General features: G+C 48.7%; 1 protein-coding gene across 1 annotated transcript; it reads left to right on the top strand.

The window, feature by feature from the left end:
- The first annotated feature begins 8077 nt into the window (after positions 1-8077).
- IRF4 (interferon regulatory factor 4) lies at positions 8078-21034 on the top strand. The gene is made up of 8 exons (XM_009509486.2): positions 8078-8310; positions 8801-8987; positions 9807-9895; positions 10415-10556; positions 12339-12446; positions 13771-14124; positions 18126-18238; positions 20132-21034. Exons 1-8 carry the CDS (start codon positions 8107-8109, stop codon positions 20273-20275), a joined length of 1341 nt encoding a protein of 446 aa, XP_009507781.2. The 5' UTR covers positions 8078-8106; the 3' UTR covers positions 20276-21034.
- Positions 21035-22874: the final 1840 nt, after the last annotated feature.

Raw genomic sequence — 22874 nt, 5'->3', positions numbered from 1 at the left:
GTTGGGTTTTTTAAAAAACTGAGTGTTTCCCCTTTCCACAAAACTGGAAGCTTTTGGTTTCTTCAACCAAATGCCAGTAAGCAAAGAAACAGGAGTGAAGGCAGGTGGGAGCAGAGATTTCCTTTCAGCACCAGATGAGCGACCGTGGTCCTTGTGATGCTCATTTCCCTGAGGAGACGGCTCCCTCCCTCGCCTGAACTCACTGGGGAGAGCTGGAAGAAGAGGTGAAGGTCATCGACCCGTCAGCTGCTCAGACAGTGATAGTGAATAACGACTATGCAATGACTGCCTGTGAATTAAATGCATTATTTCAAGATATTAAATGTGTTATTTCAAGACAAAGCGAACACTTTCTTTGCAAATACATTTATATATCTGTTCAGAAATTTTCAGAACTCCACTTTGTTGAGTGATGGCAACCACTCTTTCCTTATTTTTTCAGTTGAAAACTACTTAATTTTTTTCTTTTTTTTTTCCCAAAAGTTTTCAATTTATGGGTTTTTTTTAGATGCATAACTGCTGCTTGCTGAGGGAAGTGGCTGGACTAGCTCGGGTTGAACTGCTTTGGGGAGGTAGGGAGGGAGGACAACATCACATTCAGAAACAGAGCTAATGCAGAAAGAGTATGGGAAAAGGATGCTGCTCTGGGGTAAGTTGCTGCACTTCACGTCCAACCTCAGCATACAAGAAGTCCAATTTCTTTCTCATTCAGCAACAAACTCTCAATATTGTTTTTATTCACAATGTTGATGATTTGATTCGCAACACTACTCGCTCACATGTTTTCATTTCCTCAGCTTGGTAGAATCATCAGATTTGTGTGTTCAGCACAAATGTGACTGCAGGTTTGTTTGGGTTTTTTTTTGGCGTTTCAGGAAGCTCCACCTTGTTGTGCTGGGACTGATGATGAGCAGGCAGTGATCCAGAGCTGCCTAGTGGCTTTTCAAGGAGTGCAGGATGAGCTTTAAAAAAATGCTTTTTAGCAAAATTGATGTTGTTACCAGCACCCTGCAAAATGCAGTCACATGAACATGTCTGCAGACACAAAAAATCCAAGGTTTTTCTCCATTACAAAATTAATAAAACCTAAAGCACCTCAAGAGTAAAGCCCAGTCCTCCCATTAGTTTTAGACTGGAAATGTTCATGCTTTGTGGTTCATCCTTTGTGGTTGTGATGGCTACAACAAGCAGTTTGGACACTGGAGAAGTACCCGACTCCTATCCTTCATAGTCCTCTTTGCTTCTCTGCCTTCCCAAAGGAAAATCCCTTCTTTAACATTTGGTTTCCCTCCACTAGCTCAGGGCACTTGGCATTTTCTCAGATGGCAGTGGTATCTATTTATTACCTTTCGTACCTGCAATGGAAACAAATACACGTTAGGAACCCTCCATCAGCTTTTGCCCTCAAGGAATCTCAGTCTTAGCATGGTTATTTCCAAGTTATAGGGCTTTTCACACATTTCTGCATATTGAAGAAAATAGTCCATAACTCTGATCGTGAGTTATTCCTTGTTTCAGAGGACACGCTCTGCTTGTACCTCCTTTCCCAGCTTGCATGGGGAGCATTGGAAAGCATCAGAAGCAGGTCATGAAAGGGCTGTTCAGTTGTACCCCTCCGGATCCTAGCTCAGCAATTTAGTGTGGCGTTTGGGAAAACAGAAATGTTATTGGGGTGCTGGTGGGAAGGGGTTAATAATGATCCGAGACTAAGCAGAGATCCCTTAAAACATGTGGAAAGGTAAATAAGGGGGTGGGGTGGGGGGGCGGTGGTAGTGGAAGAGAGCACGGAAATACCTCTGATTTCCAGAAAAAGTAAATTAATGCTTATAATTGCCATTAGATGCAAATATGTTGATTACATCAGCAAAACAGTCTCCAGCAAACCGTGTTGCTCTAGGTGGAGCTCCCACTTCCAGCAGTATAACATTGATGGTATTGATGGTATGACCCTTCCCTTCAGGTGCCTGATGGGACCTGGGCCTTCGGGGCACGACTGTCAGGCACAGACAGGATGCTTACGCTGCTGAAGCCTTTCATCCCCCAGTTCCAGCAACACAGCCCTCCAGCGCTTGTTTTATAAAGAAACCACCATCAGCCCAACACTAGCTACCCAAGCAGCCTGCTGCTCAACCAGGAGGCCCAGAGGAGCAGGAAGTCCATAAAAATTTTGCTGTTGGTTTGCAGAGATGAAGGTGTCAGCCCAGGGTTTCTAAGCTCCTGGCCTGGTGACCCAGCAGTGGGGACAGGCTCCTTGTGGCTTGTGTGCTGTGTTGGTTGGATGTGCACGCCAACCTTCTCTTCGAGGGAACGCTGTGGGATATCTCAGGTGTTAGGCCATGAGGTGAAAGGGTCTTGCAGTCCCAGGCACGGGCTGATGCACGGAGGCATGAAAGCAGCCTAATGAAAGGTGGCTTGAAATATTCTTGGCCATGAAGTGGAGGGGAAGTATGCGAAAAGAAACCAAAATGTACACCGAATCCACACAAAATAATCGCAACTGCACCGTGAGAGTTTTCTGCTTAAAAGACATGGGCGCACTCGCCAGTTTGCTTTATTTCTAACAGCTAAAAACGACTGTGTAATTAGTGATACAGAAGATACATGATGGACTAACAGTGTTTCAGGAGTCACTGTTTTAAATGGGGGAATGGCAAATACCCTCCCAAAATGAGAAGGGAGCACTTATGACACCAGAAGTGGCCACAACAGAGGATGCTTAAAAATTGCCTGGTGCGACACGTTAGACTGCTTGTAAAGCAGGTGCTTTGCTGAAATAAATCAAAGCAACCGGGAATCTGCCCCAGATTTCCACCGTGTCTCTGGATTCTGTCAATGCTGTCCATGGAGATCTTTCTACTGTGTAAGTGACTTATGAACTGAGCCTCGTGCCTCAGAGCTGTTGACTGAAGCGTGGGGTTGTGAGGCTGTATTACTGCCACTTCTTGGGGGCTGAGTTGCGCCGCAGCTTTGGGCAGTGGAGGGCATCATCTCACAGGGTCTTGCAACCAGGAATTTGTGAGGACTTCTTAGGGAAGAAAACACGGAGCAGAAAACAGTGCCAACAGCAAGGGGTTGAGCCCTTCAAACTCCTCCATCTCAGGAAAGGAGTTCTGGGGCAGCTGAAGATGTAGACAGGCAGTTGTGGGCTTTTCAAAACCACTTTTAGGGACTTCATTCACTTCTGAAAATGAATTTACCGATGTCATTTGTCAAGGGCTTCAGCACAAGCATTGCTGGGTTCCTGAAGAGCCCTGGCCAGGGTCTTCACCCAAGACTAGAGCTGGACTGCTAGGGAAGGAGCTCGCTCCCTGCTTCACGCCTGCTCACTGGCGGGTCTGCTCTGGGCTCCAGCGAGTGCGCAGGAGGGCCGACCTTTACTGCCCACCGGGACCTGCTGTCACAAGCGCGTTCCCACCAGAGCCACAGGCGATGGCCGCGCTGCGCCAGTGTGACCAGGGCAGCCATCTCAGCCCAGGTGGGAGCAGCGCGAGGAAGTGGGTGCCCCTCGCTCACACTTGGCAGGTTCCTCTTCTGCAAGGAGGAACAACCCCTGTGCCGGTGCCCAAGGGGATTTCGCGGTCTCCGGCGCGGGGAGAGCCCCTGAACGAGCGGCAATTCTCAAAGAGCCTCTGCAGATGTATTGCCTCTGGGATATTTCCGACAGGTCCCTCTGTCTTAGAGACTGGGTTCACCCAGTGTTTTTTTAGGGAGGCAGGAGAGCCTTTGCGTCCAGGAGAGAAAGGGCAACCTTCCCGAAGGAAAGAAGGAGTAAAATCCTGAGTGCAGGAGCATTTAATATGTGTGCCCTTTGCCTCAGCACTGTGCCTTTCTGTAAGGACCCATTTCAGTGAGGCCCTGCAGCCAGTGTGAGCTGGCGTCTCTGCTTTTCTGCCTTGGGTGCAATTCCCAGGTGAGTCAGCTGGGACCTCAGAGGGGTTTGGTGAAAGCAGAAGCCAGCTCTCTATGCACTGAGGGCTTGCGAGCAACTGTTGAGAAGAAACAGTCACTTTTCCTGGCATGCCTTTAGTCAGTGTGACCTTAAGAGTGTGAAAAGCTGGGGGCCCAGTGGTGACTGCCGTGGTTAAACAGCAGCAAGAGCATTTTCACACGAGGACTTCAATTCGGTCACCAACACAGAAAACTTCCATGAAGGCAGTGGGGCTTTTGGGTAAGGTTTGAAGGGTTGGGCACTCGCAACGGTGTGGAAATCACTAGAAAAAGATGAACAGGCTTGAGGTGCTGTAAGTGTTCAGATCACCAGCAAGGCCAGTTAGGGAGGAATTGTCTCTTCACATATGCAAAAAGCACCCAACGAAAGTTTACCAGCACACTGCTGCAGCATTTAATGCAGACACCACAGTTGTGTTATTGATCAGAGTTTTCTACTTTGCAGACTGAAACGGTGGTCCTAAATATTTTTTGCCATCTTAAATGGAAATGGCTGACGTCCAGAAACCCCGACTAACAAAGTCAGCAAAGCTAACGAGATTAACATGTCTTACTCACGAGAATACGTATTTGCAAAGGCTGAGTGTGCATGTAGGGGTCTGGCTTTAAGCATCCCCTCTCAAATGTAAGCAACTAAAGACAGTTTTCTATCTCTTGCTGCACAAAGACAGCAACCAACCACCCAGCCAGGTAATTTCCCACATATGTACTGTCTGGGTTTTTTATGATTGACTTTGTCTTCTCTTAAAGAGTTCTGAACATGTTACTCATCTACCCCTCTATGCACGGATTTCTTTGGACTAGTACAATTACTTTTTCAAAATATTCTCCGACATTTGAGAAAGATGTTTGGGTTTTTTTTCTTCCTTGAATGGTTTGACCTAACGTGGATCAAATCTGCATGTTTCACACTAGCCCAAAACTTGGTGTCTTAAAAGCTGCAAAAGAAAGAAGGCATTAGAAGTGTTCGTTTTATAGTGATGTATTTCAAGATGGTTTTATACTTAATGAAATTACAGTCAGCGCCCTGAGTACCACACAGTCTTGCCCCCAGGAATCGAAATTAGATTTTTAGAAAGCCTTTCAGATGCCTTTTGGTAAAGCTGTGGTTGCTTGTCTTGATTTATGGTGGCAGTCACCTCCAATCTCAAAGACATATTTTAATGTTTTGAAGGTACCTTAACTCGTGACTGAAAAGATTTCTGATGGGTACTGCCAGTTCTTGTTTTAGAGGATATAAACCCTATATCTCAAAATGCCTGCACTTCTCATTTCTCCCTCAAAACGTGGCGATAATTACATTTAAATTTCAGAAGATGGCGTTGAAGATTTGCAATTAATATCCTAAACTCTGTGACTACCCTCCACACCGGCGGCCTGCCAGCACAGCGCGCGATGACTGGTTTTTTGATCTGATACGTTACAGCAGAAAGGATGTGGATGTGTGTTGGAGACGTTAAAACAGAACAACAACAAGAAAGTGTCGTGGCATGAAACACGTGTTTGAAACCCGAAGGGCGGTAAGAAAGACTTTCATGCAAGCCCGGACCTCGCTCCTTCATCCTGCGCCGGCTCCCACCACGTTAGGGCAGGGGACGTTGCAGGCAGGCGAGCGGGCGGGTGACCCACCGCCCAGCCCCGGCTCCGGTGCCGGTGCTTAAGACGGGCTTGCCGGGGGCAGCATCCCCCGAGCTCAGCGGGGCGGGAGCCGCCCCGTCGGGGCCGCCGGCTCCCCCGCCTCCGGCTGCTGCCGCCGCCCCCTCGGGGCTCGCTGCCCCCTCCTTGCCCCCCATTTCACACCTTAGGGGCTGCAAAGCACGGGGCAGGCTCGCCGAGGGAGACCCCGAGCCCCAAACCCGCCGGCTCGCCCTCGACTCGGGGGTGTGTGTGTGTGTGTGTGTGTGTGTGTGTCTCATCCCCCTCCGCGATCCCGGCTCGGCGGCCCGGGCAGAGCCGGCTTGGGTCGCAGGGGGCGCGGGCAGGGGGCACCGGCCCGGGGCGCGGCGTGGGTGCGCGGGTGGGCGGGCGGATGCCCTCCCCGTCTCCCCGAGCCGCCCGGGGACCCGGCCGGCGCCGTCTAGCACGTTTGTGGTGGGTGTAGCAAGCTAGGTCTTTTACAGTAAAAGCCGCCTGGCTACCATAGGTAGGAGTTTCCCCATGCTATTTATGTATAGGTGTCTGCCTGTACAGATTAAAAAAAAAACCGACGCGGACGCAGAGAGGGCGCCGGCCTGTACGCCCCCCTCCCCCCGCGGCGTGTGTTTACCAGCAATGAGCATGTGTCTCTGCCTCAGATGTTTTCCAGCTCCCCCCCCCTCCCCGCCGAGGCTCCACCTCCGGCCTGCTTCCCCCGCCCCGGGTACGACGCCCTCCATCATATAAAGAAACTTCCCGGTGCCGCCGGCCCAGTCGCGGTGCGCCCCGTCGCAGCAGCCGCCCCGGCAGCCGGCGGCCCCAGCCCGCTCCCAGCGCCGCGACAGAGGTAAGCGGCGCCAGCAGCGGAGCCCGCCCGGGTCCGTCCGTCCGTCCGTCCGTCCATCCGTCCCGTCTCCGCCCCCCCGGGCAGAGCGGCCCCGCCGCGGGACCCGACGGGCCGGGGAGGGAGACGGGGCTGGGCGGTGCGGGCACCTCGGCTTTCCTCCCTCTGGGCTTCTCCTGGTGCTGTCGGCACCTGAGAGCGCCTTTTTTATTATTATGATTTTATTTTTCCCTAATTTAAAGCAAAAAACCCCAATACCGGCCCCGTTATCTGCTCCCGAGGTGAAGGCGCGCATCGGCCCCCGGCCCTGCCGGTCCCCCCAGCCCTGGGGAGGGTCGCGGGAACGGGCCGGGGGGGACTGATCTGCTTCATGCTCCGTCTAAGCTGTGGGAAAGGACTTTTTGGGGGTCTTTGCATGGGCTCCGGCGGGCCGCACGCGGGGGAACCGCGGCCCCGGCGCCCCCCCGGCACGTCGTGCCCAGGGGAGAAGCTGGGGCACCGGGTTTGGTGTCCGGGGGGGGCTGCCGCCGCCTGAGGAGGGGTGTAAGGGGTGCGGCGGTGCCCGCCTGCCCGCAGCAGTGTGCACCTGTCGTACCAAGGGGCTCTGAAGGGCTCCCTGTGTGCAGAGGCTGTGGCTGAGGAATCACTTTTTTATTAAGTGTAATGGGGGCGGAAAAAACCCACCAAACTTAAGCTTTTGGGCATTCAAGCACTTTTCCAGGTCGGGGAGGCAAACCTGACGCCAGGTCCCCATCACTGGTGTCGGTGGCCTCACCGTTGGGACCTTTCCAGGCAGGTGTCCGTCAGCGCAGAGCCGCACCGCTCTCCCAGCGCGCGCCTGGACCTCTGCGTGCAGCTAGGGCTCTGTGCGGCTGGCTGCGAGCTCCCGCGTCTCTGGGGACAGTGCCCTTGTGCCAGGCTCCGTGGGTTGCTGTCTTTCCACTTCTAGGCATTTGCAATGTATAGGTTCCAACGTTACTATATATGCCTGTTGGGAGCAGTTGGAGGGGTAGATATGTATAGGACATCATGTGCTCAAATGTGTCTTGCTTAAGTGAGCTAGTGAAAACTATTCTGATGTTATAGTTAGATGCTGTATAAATCATAACTCCACGTGAAGCCCTCCAAATTGTGTGCACGTGTCTAACATTACATATGTACGCTGTCATATGGAAATACATTTTGATGCATTTTTTTTTCTTTTTTGGTTGAAAAGTAAAAACCCAGTTGAACTCCGAGCAGGGCAGGGGGTTTGCGCCTTAAGCCACTTGCAATTAAAATTTCAACAACCTGCATATGTTCATGCAAAACAGTGTCGGGACAGGGGGGAAGTCTCTCAAAGTCAGCAGCATGAGCAGGGCCTGGGTAGGGCCGTGGGGGGGTCTGTGCCCGGTTTCCTGAGGCTCTGTACCGTGTTTCCCGGGCTCCCCGGGGCCCCCCCTGCACGCCATAACTGCCGCTTGGCGTGGTACGTGTGGCGCTGGGGACTGGGGACCGCTGGCGGGGCTCTACACGGGGACTTCAGCCAGCTCCTGACCTGTGGGTTTTCCTCTGCCCCCATCCTGCCCCTCTCCCCCTCCTCCGCAGCCCCCCCAGAGAGCCGGTGCTTGGGCCTGTGTGGAGAGGTGGGCTCGGTGAGGCACCCCAAAACCCACCACCCGACCCCCGACACGAGTGGCATGAACTTGGAGCTGGGTGAGTGCGGGATGAACTCGGTGAGCTGCGGCAACGGGAAACTCCGCCAATGGCTGATCGACCAGATAGACAGCGGCAAGTACCCGGGGCTGGTGTGGGAGAACGATGAGAAGAGCATCTTCCGCATCCCCTGGAAGCATGCTGGCAAGCAGGACTACAACCGCGAGGAGGATGCCGCCCTCTTCAAGGTAGGGCTCAGCCCGGGGTTGGGGTTGTGGGATGCAGCCAGGGCTGGAGGGGTGCCCGGAGGCTCCGCTGGGTGCCCTCGCTGCCCGCCTCTGCAGGCTGGCTCCGCTGGGTGCCCTCGCCGCCGGCTGCCTGCCTGCGGGCCCTGGCTGTGCCCTGGTGTCCCCTGTGTTTGTGGGATGAGACAGTCTGCCCTTTCTCACTTCTCCATGTGGAGCTAAACGCTTGTGGGACTGCAGCACATCTATTTCCACATTGGATCATTTTCTCCCTTCTCTTGTGGCTGCTAAACTGTTTTTCCTACCTTACCATGCTGCTTTTTTTTTAAGCCTAAACCTGTAGGGAGTAAACTCATGCACATACAAGCACACACATATATGCTGTTTCAAGCATTGTGGACTTGTACCTTGTAGTTGATTCTTTTTTTGTTGTTTTTCTTTTTTTTTTTTTTTTCCTTTTTCTTGCTCTTTTGATTATCTGAAATATTTCCAGGCTTGGGCTCTTTTTAAAGGAAAGTTCAGAGAGGGCATTGATAAACCAGATCCCCCTACCTGGAAGACAAGATTAAGGTGTGCTTTGAACAAGAGCAATGACTTTGAAGAACTGGTGGAGAGAAGCCAGCTGGACATCTCAGATCCCTATAAAGTGTACAGAATAGTGCCAGAAGGAGCTAAAAAAGGTAAAGCATCTTAAACTCCCTGTGTAACAGAGTGTGAATATGTCTCATTGTAAGCATATGAGGACTGAAATGTGCTTTCCTGGAATGGCCCTGCAGTCTTTTTAAGTCTTTTAAGGAGCCAAAATGCAGGGCTCAAGTGCAGCTTGTTCTGTTGACTTAAGAGGCTGTGTCTGCGGGAGGGCGGCTGGCGTTTGAGTTGGAGAGTTGAAAGGGAGCCCTTGCAGAAGATGCAGGCTGGCGCCCTGCACATCGCTGGAGGAATTGCTCTTATAGCTGGAGCCTCCCTGCCAGTTCTGTGTAGAGGGAGCCAAGCAAGTGGCTCAAGGGACAGGCAAAAGAAAAAAAAATAAAAAAAATTGCTTGCTGGATCTAGGTTTTGAATACAGTCAAAAGCAGAAGTGTTTTGAGCCGGACAGTAGGTAACTGCTGCAGGGGGAAGAGCTGGCAGCAAGGGATGCCCAGCCTGCAGCCTCCTGGGCAGAGGCTGGGGGCAGTGCCTGCTCTCCAAGAAGCCCCAGGTGCCAGGCAGGGCTTGCGGGAGGCAGAGGCTTGGCAGGGCCCCAGGGGGCCATCGTGGCGCACTGGGTACGGCTGGGCAGCTCTTTCCTGTGGGGCACCGGGGGGCCCAGCAGGACAGTCTGCCTCGAAGAGCTGCCCACAAGGGAGGGCTGGGAATGCTGTCCCAGGCAGCACTGGGGGGCATTTTAGTCCTCTGCTTGTTCAAAGGCAGGTTGTGTGGATTTGTCTTCAATGTGCCAATTTCAGATTTTCTTAAGATGTGGTTGACATAATTTATTTTCATCCCTTTGGTGAACATAGGTGCAAAACAGATCAGCATGGAGGAGCAACCGTTAATGATGAACCATCCCTTTCCGATAACGTCTCCCTACACTTCACTACCGTCTCAGGTATCAGCATCGTTTCTGTGCTATGTGCTATGTCTGTCTTTGCTGGCACGGCTCTCTAGTTCTCTCTGGAATGAAACTTTATAATGAAAACTGATAAATTGAGAAGCAACTTTTCTAATGTCATATGCGGCCACAGGGCAGTTATTTCCCTTGGCGTTGTTTATCCCTGAGTAACAGCTCTTTTCTGTTGGGCGATAGATACTAATGCACTGCCATTCTGCTGATGCCAGAATGTGAGCACCCAATGAAGCCTTGCTCTTCCAAGCAGACATTTACCAGCAATGCTTTGTCTGCCTTTTGTTATTCCACCCTGCTTATTATTTTCACCAGTGGTGAGAATTTCACTTGAAAGCCTCATTGGTGGTGGTGGCGAAGTGCCATTTGTATAGCCTGGGCAATGCTTAGACCTCTGGGGGCTTTGGCAGAGGAAATCAAGGGCTGAAATGTGAAAGCTGGCTCAATGCAGAGCATTAGTTTTGACAGCTGCCGCGTAAAATAATATCTTGTTAAACTGAATAGGTACCAAACTACATGGTGCCCCATGAACGGAACTGGAGAGAGTACGCCCCGGAGCAGCCGCATCCCGACATCCCCTACCAGTGCACCAGCGTCCCCTTCGCAGCTCGCAGTCATCACTGGCAAGGGCCTGGCTGTGAAAATGGTAAGATGCTCCTGTTCAGGGTTGCTTGCTGAGGCTGGTCACCTAGAAAGAATGCAGATTTAAGGTTTCTTATTCGTGGCTTTCACTGGAATTAACCGAAGTGGCCGGAGTGGAGCGCTGGGCTCCTTTCAAAGAGAGCCACGGGGCCCGTGGCTGGAGCCTTTGACCTGGCTCTTGCTTTCACTGTCAGCATATGTGCGGTGTGTGACTTATGCGTTCCTCTGAGTTCATACAAGTCAGCCCCCAAAAGTCCTGAGCTGTCTGAAACGCCCTGAGCAATGAGAAGGGAACCAACCCCCCAAAAAATCCAAAATGGGAACATGTGTTCTTTAGCTTTGCTTTCTGATTTTGGACCTTCTGAGGCACACATCAGTGAGGTTTTCCCTCCAGCCTTGCGGATTGGAATGGCATTATCCTCCCAGGAGGAAAGCTGAAATTATTACTTGATTTTAGTGCTGTGGCAATGGGACAACTTGTCATGGATTGAGTCTCTTTTGGGGCTGGTACAGCAGAAACAGAATAAAAAGATCCCCAAAGATCTCACAGTACCAGAGTCTAACATAATCATAGCTTTCCAAGCTCTGCATCCTTAGGAAAAAGCCTGGATTGTGACAATTGGCAACGCTGAAGCCTACAGGAGATAAAACATACGAGAAAGGGAACTGTGTGCCAAAGGCCCTTGCAGGATAACTCACCTGAGGATACAGGCTTTTGCTTCGTGAGGAGAAGCGGCTGGTTCAGAAGGGCAGGAAAGGGTGGGAAGTGAGGAAGGACTTCTTAGAGCAGATGCTACATTTTCAGAGGACAGTTTTCTAGAGGTTTTGGTGCAGAGAAATAAACTTCTGTTTCCTTGGGTCTGCTAAGAAGTAAATGCTCAGTGCACTGCCACTTTTACTGGCAGTATATTGGAATAATTAGGCAGAATCCTTTGCTTTTAGTTGAGCTGTTCACTAATAGAAAATCGAGGTATCAAGCTGAATGAACTCTGCCCTGAAGTACATCCTCTGCATCAGTTAAACACACAGTCAGACCCTTTGTTGAATTTGGAGGCAGATGTTAGTGGCTGTTATTGGGTTTCTGATTGGGCTCTAAGACTTCTCCAAGAGATGCGGGTGTTTTGTATCCGAGGCGCTGCAACTCCTGATCGTGGTGGGTTCTGCCATTGGGAAAGGTAGTGTGCGCTTGTCTGCAAGTCACTTGCATCACCCTTCAGAGATTTTCACTGACATTAAGAAACAGAGGAAAACATCAATCACCTGTGTTGTAATCCACTTACTGATAGGCATCTCTTGGAGCAGTCTAATAGTACTCCTGGTAAGAAAACCCGAGTAATCTCCTGCTGCACAATGTTCTTTACCTGCTTTTTAAACAGTGTTAATTCTAGCTTTATTGTTATACCTGTCTTTAGTAAAATTCCTTTTACTGAATGGATTATTTTATGCAGGCAACTTTTACAATCACTATAGTCTAGTTAAAAATGTGTTATTATTTCTGGAAAAGAATAACACGTTAGGTAAGGAAAAAGTACCAGGGGGAATACTGAAACGCTAAGGGAGTATTTCATGCAGACCCAAATAAAAATACAGTCCAAATAATGTCTAGAGAGACTGGTAGAATTGGCATACCTGGAAAAACTGGGAAATAAGACTTTTTTTAAGAAGAAGGGGGGGAAGAGAGAGAGAGTTCCTGGTGGACCGAGAAGAACTCGCTTTTGCATCGCTGCCATCTCTGCCTGAGCTTTTCTTTTAGGATTCAGGCACTGACTTTTGTTTGTGAAAACAGGTTGTCAGGTGACAGGAACCTTTTATGCTTGTGCCCCTCCCGAGTCCCAGACTCCTGGCATCCCGATTGAGCCAAGCATAAGGTCTGGTGAAGCCCTCGCCCTGTCAGGTAAGGTCCGTAACCCCCCGGGCTTTCTGGGGAGCTTAACAAGAGACTCCCACTTCCGACTTGCCCTGGCACCATCTCTCCTTTCTGATGAAAAGACAAAAGAAGAAAAAAAAAACAATAAACCTCTTTAATGAACGAATTTTGTGTTTGGGCTTAAGCCTCTGTTTGCAGGGAAAGTCAAGCACTTGTAGCCCTGGCTCCAAGGGATCAAGGGACTGTGGTTAAGTGGTTAGGCCAGTGGAAGTGCTTCACTGGCTTATGGTGTTAGCGCTGGATTGCTTCAGAGAGCAACCAAATCAGGCCTTCCCAGTGGAGTCTGGAAATTTTGGGGTTGTCGGTGACTTTGAGCTCAGTTTTTAATTTCTAAGGAGCTCCCCCAAAAGCTGGTGTTATCTGGGTACCTTGCTGTGCGCCTGCTGGTGCCATCTGGCTTTGCTCTGCTTCATTATTCCCAGTGAAAAAAAGTCATTGAGGAAGGAAAAGGAAAATTATTTTGGCCAGGTTTGCAGATGTCCAGATGCTGGGGAACTTTCTGAATAACTCTGGGAAAAGGTGTGGGGAATGTGCTTTTCTCAGAAATAATGGATAAACCTGTAATGTGACGCTTGGCAGGTTTCTTGAGCAGGATTGTTCTTCTGAATCAGGGTCTGTCTGTCTGTCTGTATATATATATGTGTGTGTTTGTGTATGTATTTATATAAAATGTGTTATATACACACACATATATATTTTCTGTATATGTATTCAGTGGTGTGTGAGTTCTTAGGGGTTAGTTGCCCAAATGGCCATTTGAAAGTAAGGCTGGGGATTGCAGGTACAGCCCTGTTGGAGCTGGAGCCAGCAGTCGCTTCTCCTCAGGCAGCTGAGTGCAAATTTGCAGGTCCCCTGTGCAGAAGCCTCTTTATGCAAAATCTGGGGAGAAACACAGCTACTTCCTGATTAAATCTGAGGAAGTGTACTGAGCCGGTGGGTTTAATTTTGATGTGAACTTGGAAAATGTCATGAACAGCAACTCTTCTTGTGCAGACTTTCCTTTTAGATGGAAATGTGAAGTTTGCAGGATGTTAGTTCCTACCAAATTCCCGCATCAGTAGCCCTTATAATAAAATGAGAGAGCATTAATGCTACTTGTGCCCCAAAAGTTTTAGTATTTATATTCTTTAGATTATTTTTGCCAATGCAAGCCTGTCTTCTGGGTGGTGGTGACCACCAGACTCAGAAATCTCGTGCAAATTTCTCTCTTGGCCTTAGTACAGATCTGAAACATAAACCATTCCTACTAATGTATCACAGTGATTCCTTTTCTTTTTTTTCCTCCTTGTAGATTGTCGTCTCCACATCTGCTTATATTACCGTGAAATACTGGTAAAGGAGGTGACAACTTCTAGTCCTGAAGGTTGTAGGATATCCCATGGCCAAAGTTACGAGGTCAGCAGCCTGGAGCAAGTTATCTTCCCTTATCCAGAGGATAACGGCCAGAGGAAGAACATAGAAAAACTCCTGAACCACCTGGAACGAGGAGTAATACTGTGGATGGCACCTGATGGCCTCTACGCTAAGAGACTTTGCCAAAGCAGGATCTACTGGGACGGGCCTCTGGCACTCTGCAGTGACCGACCCAACAAGCTGGAGCGGGACCAAACATGCAAGCTCTTTGATACTCAGCAGTTTTTAGCAGGTAATTCCCACTATGGCTTTGATACTGTTTCCGGAGATGTCACCTGGGCGCTCTCCACATCAGCTTTACGGGAGTGCTCTTTTTGCGTTACTTTACAAGTTACAGTAAGAATTACCACTCACTTCTTCTGGGCAAGCACAGTCAAGGGTTAGTTGACTCCTGAATAATCCTGTCAAATTCTCCTCTCTGTGCACATTCAAAGCCCCTGCACAAACCAGCAGGAGTGAACTAATGCTCAGCTGGTGACACCTGAAACCTCACATCTCTTTAAGAAGCATAAAGAGGAACCTAACAAAACAGTCTTTCCACGTACTGGGTGACAGAGGAAAGTGGATCCTGATCTTGGATCTGCTAGTGTGAGTGCTGGGTAGGTCTGGGGTGTGCACTCGTGCTGCACTCAACCTGACCCAGGGTGAGCCTAGGATCTGTCTCAGAGTAATCAAATATCAGTATGAATTTCAACAGAAAGCAGTAGAAAGCCTTCTTTTCAGTCTGTGCCAGCGTTTACAAGATATCTGGGGGGTGAAAAGGATTTCACAAGCTCTGGAGTTTCTAGATGGCTCTAAGCAGGGAGGTGCATTACCTTTCCAGAGTGATGTGGGAAGGTCTCATTTTGCACAGGGCAGTTGGGAGCATCAGTACAGGGAGGGCAAGGGCACGCTTTGGGATCGTGCCTTCACCTTCCAGCCCATGGAGGGAAGAGGCAGAGCCTCAACCCTGCTTCCTAGCAGTTCTGAGCAGTCAGAGGGAAGAAAGCTGTCCACCCAGAGAAACTGGTGGGTGCTGGTCATTGTCACAGAGGACAACTTGGGCAGCAGGAATATGTTACCCCGTTTTTGATATGTTTGGCATCGCTACAGGTGAACTCAGTGCCTATGGTTTGGCATGTTTTCCCATTAGAACAGGGAATCAGCACTGGCATGAGTCTCTTAAGGCTTTTAAAAAAAAACAAACCACGAAACCTAAACCACCAGCTTCAGCCTACTTTATATTCCAAGGTTGATGCACCATCCTAGCAAAACGGTCAAGCAAGAAATGTATTTGAAGCGAGTAATCTCATATGGATGTGAAAATTGACAGTTAGAAAGGGGAATTTGAGGTCAGGGTATTGGCTTGGGCTTCAATCACATGCTAATTTAAAGATGTATAATTCTGCCTCTGATGATAGTTTTGGAAATCCCTTTCCCTTTTCTCAGGTGGTTTTTTAGATGAACTCTGGGTTCTTCCAAACGGTTGACAGGACATCCCTTTTTAGACGCCTAACCCCAAAGATAAGCTCAAGCAATAGTTACTTTTCCCCCCTCCTAAATTACTTATGCACCAATGCCTTTGCAAACCCAAGCATGTGGTTGAAGTCATAGTCTGTGGTGTGTGCAAAGTGAGTTTTTGCATGTGTTGGTGCTCAGCTAAGTTTGTAAGTGACTTACCATGGGCGTATCACATCTGCATGTTAATTGAATGTACTGACGTCCCATGCTGCAGGCAAGCTTGGGGTTTCCCCCCTTAGGAAACCAGGGCTTCCTTCAGAAGAGATGCAGGAGACCTCTACCAGGAGAGGAAATATTGAACAGCAGAGAAAGGGGCAGAAGCCGAACTACTGTGGACCACAGTTATTAGGACCCCAGTGGGACCCTGCAATACAAACTGTGCTGGGGCATCAAGGCCCATGTTGAGCAGCAGCCTGTAGAGTAGAGAAGGCTAAAATGGCAATAAATGAGAAAACAGGTGGATGGTCTCAGGGGAGTACTGGGTAATAAATGCAGTAAATTGGCGTGGGTGGAGAGTAGGAGGGTAGAGGAAGAGAATTTGGGAGTGTGAGGGCAGCAGCCAGAGGAGGGTTGGCCTGGCAGAAGGAGGGATGGCTGGATCCAGAGTAGCAGGAGATGGGGAAGGTCTGGGGAGGTGTGTGGGGAGCCCTGCAGCACAGGAGGAGGCGCCTGGGCCTGGGAAGGGAGATGGAGCAAGTGGAGTGTTTTGGAGAAGCAAGAGGCTGACCTCAAGCCCCGATTATTCTGCTGGTGGGAAAGAAAGGGCTTTCTTCTCCAGGTCCATCCCATGGGCTGCTGTGTGGTGCTCCCACGGGTACTCAGGATTTGGAGAATTGCTGAGGCCAAATGAAACTGGGGGAAAGAGGAAGGTGGCAGAAGTTCCCCATTAGCAGTATGGCGTTGGACTGGCCTTGGGTGGATTGCCTTTCCCTGTCCTGTGGCAGCACAGAGGAAAGCAGGGTCCTACGGAAAAATCTCTCTTCTCTCTGGGCATACCTCCAAAAATTTCACAGGGCTTTTAGGGGTTTTTGTGGGAGGCACTGGGGAGAACTATGCTTTACTCTGCATTTTAAGTGAGCTGCCCATTATAACTGACCCTCCCAGTCAGCCAGTAGTCCCGTGCCAGGGTTGGGACACTATTGTGGCAGCTGCTGAATTCACACCTTGGTCTGAAAAGCTTGCAGTTGGAGTAGAAATGGCAAGGGTGTATTTTGGGAAAAGGTGCACTTGTCATGTCAAGTTTGAAGACGCTCCCTGTATAGCAGGGGGTGCTTCATTATAAGACATTGGTTTGAATAATAATTTCAGCTTTTCCCAGAAAGCATGAACAGAGTTATAAATGAAAATTAAATCCTTACCAATCAGCTGTGTAGAAATACTGCACATAATGCAGACTTTAACTAGGCTATTGTGTTAGATGGAATTTTCTCTTTTCTGGAAGGAAATGTAATGTCTAAAACACAACACAGTGATTATTGTCCGAGTGGAAGTCTCTTATAAAGTCCTCCCTTGCTGTCTTTTGTAGGGGACGCTTTGACTCTTGGAATAACTATTTGACCTTTTCCCTTTGTGCAAGGGTGTGGGTTAGTGAAGGGAGTGCAGGAGCACAGAAGGCACAGGCTCTTTTGCTGGCTAAGTGCATGGCTTAAATAAGGTCCTTCACCTTCCCGTGGCTCCCTGTCCCCCACCAGGCACCGTGATGACAGTGACTCCATACTGTGTCTAGCTGAGGCTGAATTTTGTGCCTGGCAGTGCTTTGAGACTCTGGCTCTACTAAGCCATTGGTTTCAGTGCTGCTGTTAGGTGTCCGCTTGGGTGAGGCCCAGCTACTGCCAGTGTCTGCTCCAGGTCCTGCTGTTGAGGCCCAACAGAAATACTAATTGGAAGACATTCTGGTTTGTGTGTATGAAATTACTTGTGAAGCAAGGCAAATAGAAAAATTGCAGAGTTATAACTAGCTCCCCCTGATCTGTGAGAAAGTCTCTAAACTCAGTGTCTTCTCCTTACCTCTTGTCTTTTTCCTGACCTCTGTCATCCTCCCCTGGCATTACTTCCTCTTCTCCCACAGTGCTGCACGGTCCTCCATTTGGAGCTCAGCCATCCACAAAGTCTTTCTTACCAGCGTGTACTGGTTTTGGCTGGGAGAGAGTTAATTTTCTTCATAGCAGCCCGTGTGGTGCTATGGTTTGGATTTGTGATCACAACAGTGCTGATAACACAGGGATGTTTTAGCTGATGCTGAACAGTGCCTGCACAGTGTCAGGACTTTCTCCATTTCTCACTCTGCCCCCACAGCAAGTAGGCTGGGGCAGAGAAGAGATTGGGAGGGGACACAGCGGGGACAGCTGACCCAAGCTGGCCAAAGGGATATTGCCTACCACATGACCCATTGGTCAGCAGTAAAAATGCGGGGGGAGCGCGGAGGAGAGTTTGCCAGAGGTTGCTGTTGCCTGGGGACTGGCTGGGCATCTGGGCATTGGTCAGCTGGATTTTTGCATCCCTTGTTTTTCTTTTTTTCTTTTTTTTTTTTTTTTGTTGTTGCTGGTTTTGTTTGTTTGTTTGTTTTTTAACCTATTAAACTATTAAACTGTGTTTATCTCAGCCCATGAGTTTTCTCACTTTTGCCCATCCAATTTTCTCCCCCATCCTGGTGGCGGGAGTGAGCGAGTGGCTCCGTGGTGCTTACCTGCCTGCCAGGGTTAACCCACAACACGACCCTTTCTCTTTTCCCAGAGCTGCAAGCCTTTGCTCACCATGGACGCCCGCTGCCAAGATACCAGGTCGCTCTGTGCTTTGGGGAGGAATTTCCAGATCCACAGCGGCAGAGGAAACTAATTACAGCCCATGTAAGTAGGACTTCTGCCTTATCTAAAAGAAACATATTCCTTGGAGGATATGAATCTGCCAGTCAGGCTTTTCTATCTTGTGTAGGTTGTGAGGGAGGTAATAAATTATTGAAAATGCAGCACCATCCAGGCCAGGGTTGAATCCCCAGTTCTGCCAGGGACTGGCTGGTAGCTGTCAGTAGGGCAGAGCACCTGATTTCCCTCTCTGTAGAACATCAGTGATCTCTTTTGCAAATCCCTTCAAAACCTAAAGCTGAAAGGTGCCCTGGAAGAGCTGGGCTGTGTTGTTATTGCCAGCCCATTTGTGCAGCTGCTTGGGCTGCTGGGCCGGTGCAAGACAGGGTCCTTTCACAACCACTGCACCTGAAGGTGCTCCAGAATCCCAGCCTGCGCCTCAGGGACCTCAGGGACCTGCCTGTGCAGCTTCAGGGTTAAGCTGGCAAGCTCATGGGCTGACTGACCACAGTTCACACACATTCAAAGCTAGCGTTTCGGGATGCTATCTGAGAGAAGGTGATGACGGAGACTGAGACCAGGTACTTTCTAAATTGGCTGTATTGGCCCATAAAACCACAAGAGAGGTGATAATGCACATGTTAGCAGCAGGGCTTAGCTTATTGCACCCTTGGGAAGAAAACTGGTGTCTCAATTTTTCGAAAGCCCCTTCAGTAGTAGCATGGGTCCCAGGTCAGACTTCTGTCGTGAGCCGTGGCCTCCCCTTAGCTGTGCAGCTTTAGTACTGCCACACTGCTGCTTATAGTGTGTCTGGGGTGGAAGGTGGGAAGCTCACAAATACATCAAAATCTACCTATCCCTCCTTCCTAGCATCCCTTCTCCAGCCCCCTTCTCCACCTTCTGTCCTGGCAGCTTTTCTGTGAGCCTGTACCTTCTGCTCTCGCCAGAGCTTTGCTTCCCCCTTACCAGTTTCTCCTCAACTTCTCTGGCTTTCGCAGCTTGTGGGTTGGGGGCACTCCACCACGCCACCAAACAGCTACGGCCCAGGAGCTGCCTGGCTCACCTGCCCCGCTGCCTTCCCATCTCCCTCATAGCAGGACAGGAGGTGCTCAGCTGCCTCTGAATGCCGATGAGAGGAAGGGACGGGGGATTGGTGGGGATGCTCTAAGGCAGTTATCCCTCCTGGCTCTCTCCCTTCCCAGAGGCAGGATGCACAGACAGCATATTTTTCCTCCAAAATGGTGCCTGTGTCTTAATGTGGAGGGACAGGCTGACCAGTAGGAGAGGGTTTTGGAGAAGAGTTGTCCAACCTGTCCATCCCCTGAGAGTAAGGAAAGATTCAAGTGTTTGTTCTCAGTGTGCAACCTAAATATTTGCAGCCAGAGCCCAAAGCCCTGAGGGGGAACGGTGGTTTCTGAAGAGACAAGCAAAGGCAGCAGTTAAATCATACAAGTCCTTCTTGGTGGTTGAACAGATTGCTCATCAGAGCTTAAAAGAACAGAAACAAGAGTAACCTTGGTGTTAGATTGAAGTCTGATTTCAAAGACAGTCATTTGGCAAAGTATCTCAGGCTACCTGAGGGCTCCAGCATTTCAAGTTAAGTCCTCAAAGTACTTCACAATGCAGAGACTTTCAGCACCCAGAGGCTGGCTAAGGGGCTGCAATTGCTAATACATCTTTTGTGTCGCTGGTACCTGCCCTCCTAAGCAAATGCAGTGGAGGTAAGGAGTGTGTGCAGTTAGCAAGGCACTTGGCAGCAAAACAGGCAAGGCCTAGCTTAAAACAGAGATTAGTGAGACCACTGAAGTCGTTTTCCCATTCTGGTAAGCAGAACTGTTTTGTCTTGCCTTGTTTTTAACTTAAAACCACTGTAAATAACTAAGATGAGGAGCATGACATTTTATCACATGTCTGATTAACATTTTGTCTGTTCTTAAGGTTGAACCAATGTTTGCCAGGCAGCTGTATTACTTTGCTCAACAAAACAGTGGACATCTTCTGAGAGGCTATGATTTACCAGAACTTGTGACTAGTCCAGAGGATTATCACAGATCTATTCGCCATTCCTCTATTCAAGAATAAGATCCTCAGAAAGAGTGTTTTTAAAGGCACTGTAAAGATTATGCAGAGTGGAGGAGCAGATCTGTGTCGCAATTTGGAGATCCACATCACAGCTGGATGTGTTCAGAGGTTCAATGATAGGGAAGTGAACTAGGACAACCATACTGTATTATACAAATGACGGGTCTTCAACATTTGGATGCTACATCTCACATAGGTTCCACTGTCGCTGAGAATAACTCAAAACTGACGAAATGATTGCTATGTTTACGTTTGCTTAATGTTCTCCTTGGGTTTTGAGGACTGATTCTTACCGAAGACTTAAATACAGAGTTTACACTGTTACATTTGCAGGGCTATTTATTTTGGATTACTGATCTCAGGGAAGGTACATAAATTTGCAGTGTTCCCAATTTGAAACTGCAGCTACTATAGGTGGGTAGCAAACGTAGATGGTTTATTGAGAATAGCTAATACACGCAAGTGGTTATAAATTTAGATTCGTAAGCGTAACGGCTATATTCTTGTATAAAATATTTCAGTGTATTTTTTAAAAACAATGCAATTCTTCAGAGACATATTTTTTTAATGCCTAACTGACATTCATCCTGACAATGAATTTCATTGCTGCCACTGTTGTTATTGGATTAACCCCCATAATAGCAGTTCATGGTACTGTGTTAAAAAAAGTGACGGTTTGGCTTTTATTACCTGTGGATTTAGTGGATTAACCGCTAAAATTCTAGAGTCCTGAAAAGCAGGTTTAAAAGTAAATTACATTTTTCTTATAACTGAAAGCTACTATGCATTTTATATATATATGTGTGTGTGTGTGTGTGTACATATATATATAGGTATGCATTAGAATTAAGTTGGCAGACCTAGAAAATAGCACAGAAATGGTCCTGCTACCCCTTTTTTGATGTCACACGTGTGAGCCAGGTTAAAACAACTGCCACCTCTGACTCGTACAGAGCCAGCTCTGCTCTTTGTGTGCACTTGCAGCTTCCTTCCAGTGGTACTGAAATGAATGTGAAGGGAGAGTTCAAGGAGAGCAGCATTTGGCTTTCCATATGAAGACAGTCAAGGAAGTACTTGTTTTAACGTATGTTTTCAAAAATTTTACAGAAGTATAATTTGATGCAATTTGCAGCTTTTAATGGTAGGGTGCTGTTACAAAGGTGAAGAGAGAGGCCTGTTTGGTTTGCATGTCAGTGAAATTTCCTCACTGGTGAGCAAACCGTGTGATCTTACTAGCTTTAACTCCAGAACACAATCTCCCTATGCTCGAATTTCTAAATGAGGAAGTAAAACTGGTACTTGGTCTGGCAGCAGACTTGTGTTCTAGGGACTTTGAATTTATACATCTTAAAGATGCATACTCTTTTGGGATATATTATCCCACTCCATCTCCATAGTGCCAAGTGGTATTAATAGAGCATTTTTACTTTTGTGTTCTTGAAGGGTTTGTGTTACTTGAAGGGTTTTTTCTGGCTTAAAGATTTTAATAGGAGAGACCTCTTAGTCGTTAAAAGCACTGGTCTAGGTGACTTTCAGACCTTCTACATATACTTTTGGCCTGTGCATACGTTATGCTGAGAGAGACTTTTGTGTTCAAACTGAACTGGTACAATACAAATATTTGATGTGGTTTTCACTTTTCTAGTGGTCGTCGCTTCATATGCTCATTGCTTCAGCTCACATCGTAGAATAAAGTCCTTATTCCCTACCAACTCAATTCGTATGTGTTGTTTTCAGTAGCGGGGCAAATCTAACGGGCTCGGTTCTGCGCTGCAAACCTGAGCAGCACTGCTGGCTAAGTCTATGGGGAACTGTGTTTTAAGCCAAAGTGCAGGGAAAGGTCAAAAGGTAAGGAATTTTTATTACAAAAATGTACGTGATAATAACTACAGTTAGTAGAAAAAGGGAAAACAGGGAGGTTGCTCTTTAGCTGTTGGTTTCCCAGACCACGGATGATGCAGCAGAGCCCTGCAGCTCGGGATCCGGAGTTGCCACACGCTTCCATGCCCTTCCATGGCCTCTGAGGGTGGGGACTGGGCTGGTGCCCCCTTGCCCAGCCCAGCACTCGGGGACCCTCTCACCCAGGGCTTGCCAGGCTGGCAGCTGGGGGTGATGGTTACTGGTCGCTGTAGTTTCCAGAGTGCTTTCAAGTGAGAAAAGCTGGGAAAGGGAGAAAAGGACGGTGGGAAGTGAACCAAAATAGTGAAGTTAAGAATAGGAGTGAATTTCACCAGGCAGCCCCTGTTTATTGGAAATCAGGGTCCCAAGAAGGGTCCTTGGGTGCAGTAGCTTACAGACGGAGCAAGATGTGAAAAGTAGTTACGAGATTTGTAAGTGTCTCAAGATGGGATGGGGGGTGGTGGCATTTTCTCTTTATGTGGAGGCTCCTGTTGACTATCAGGGTGCGTTATAATTTCTGGCTTTGGAATGAACTTTGAATTATTTTGCTTGAAGGAGCATGATTTAAAGCTGTGAAAAGATTCAGCGGCTCTGAAGAGGGAGAGAGAAGAGCACCATCTATGCTCTGGCCAAACACAACTTGCTTGTTTTGAATGCAGACAGGTGCAGGTGAAAGACTTATTTTAACCAAGCAAAGGGG

The sequence above is a fragment of the Phalacrocorax carbo genome, chromosome 2 (assembly GCF_963921805.1).
Source record: "Phalacrocorax carbo chromosome 2, bPhaCar2.1, whole genome shotgun sequence".
NCBI classification, from domain to species: domain Eukaryota; kingdom Metazoa; phylum Chordata; class Aves; order Suliformes; family Phalacrocoracidae; genus Phalacrocorax; species Phalacrocorax carbo.
This window is presented reverse-complemented; position numbering and strand designations above follow the sequence as displayed.

Bases quoted from the DNA above. Each gene is read 5' to 3' on its own strand.
- IRF4 (XM_009509486.2), top strand. From the start codon at position 8,107: ATGAACTTGGAGCTGGGTGAGTGCGGGATGAACTCGGTGAGCTGCGGC. The intron at 8,311-8,800 runs GTAGGGCTCAGC...AAATATTTCCAG, and splicing joins AGGATGCCGCCCTCTTCAAG to GCTTGGGCTCTTTTTAAAGG. The intron at 14,125-18,125 runs GTAATTCCCACT...CTCTTTTCCCAG, and splicing joins TACTCAGCAGTTTTTAGCAG to AGCTGCAAGCCTTTGCTCAC.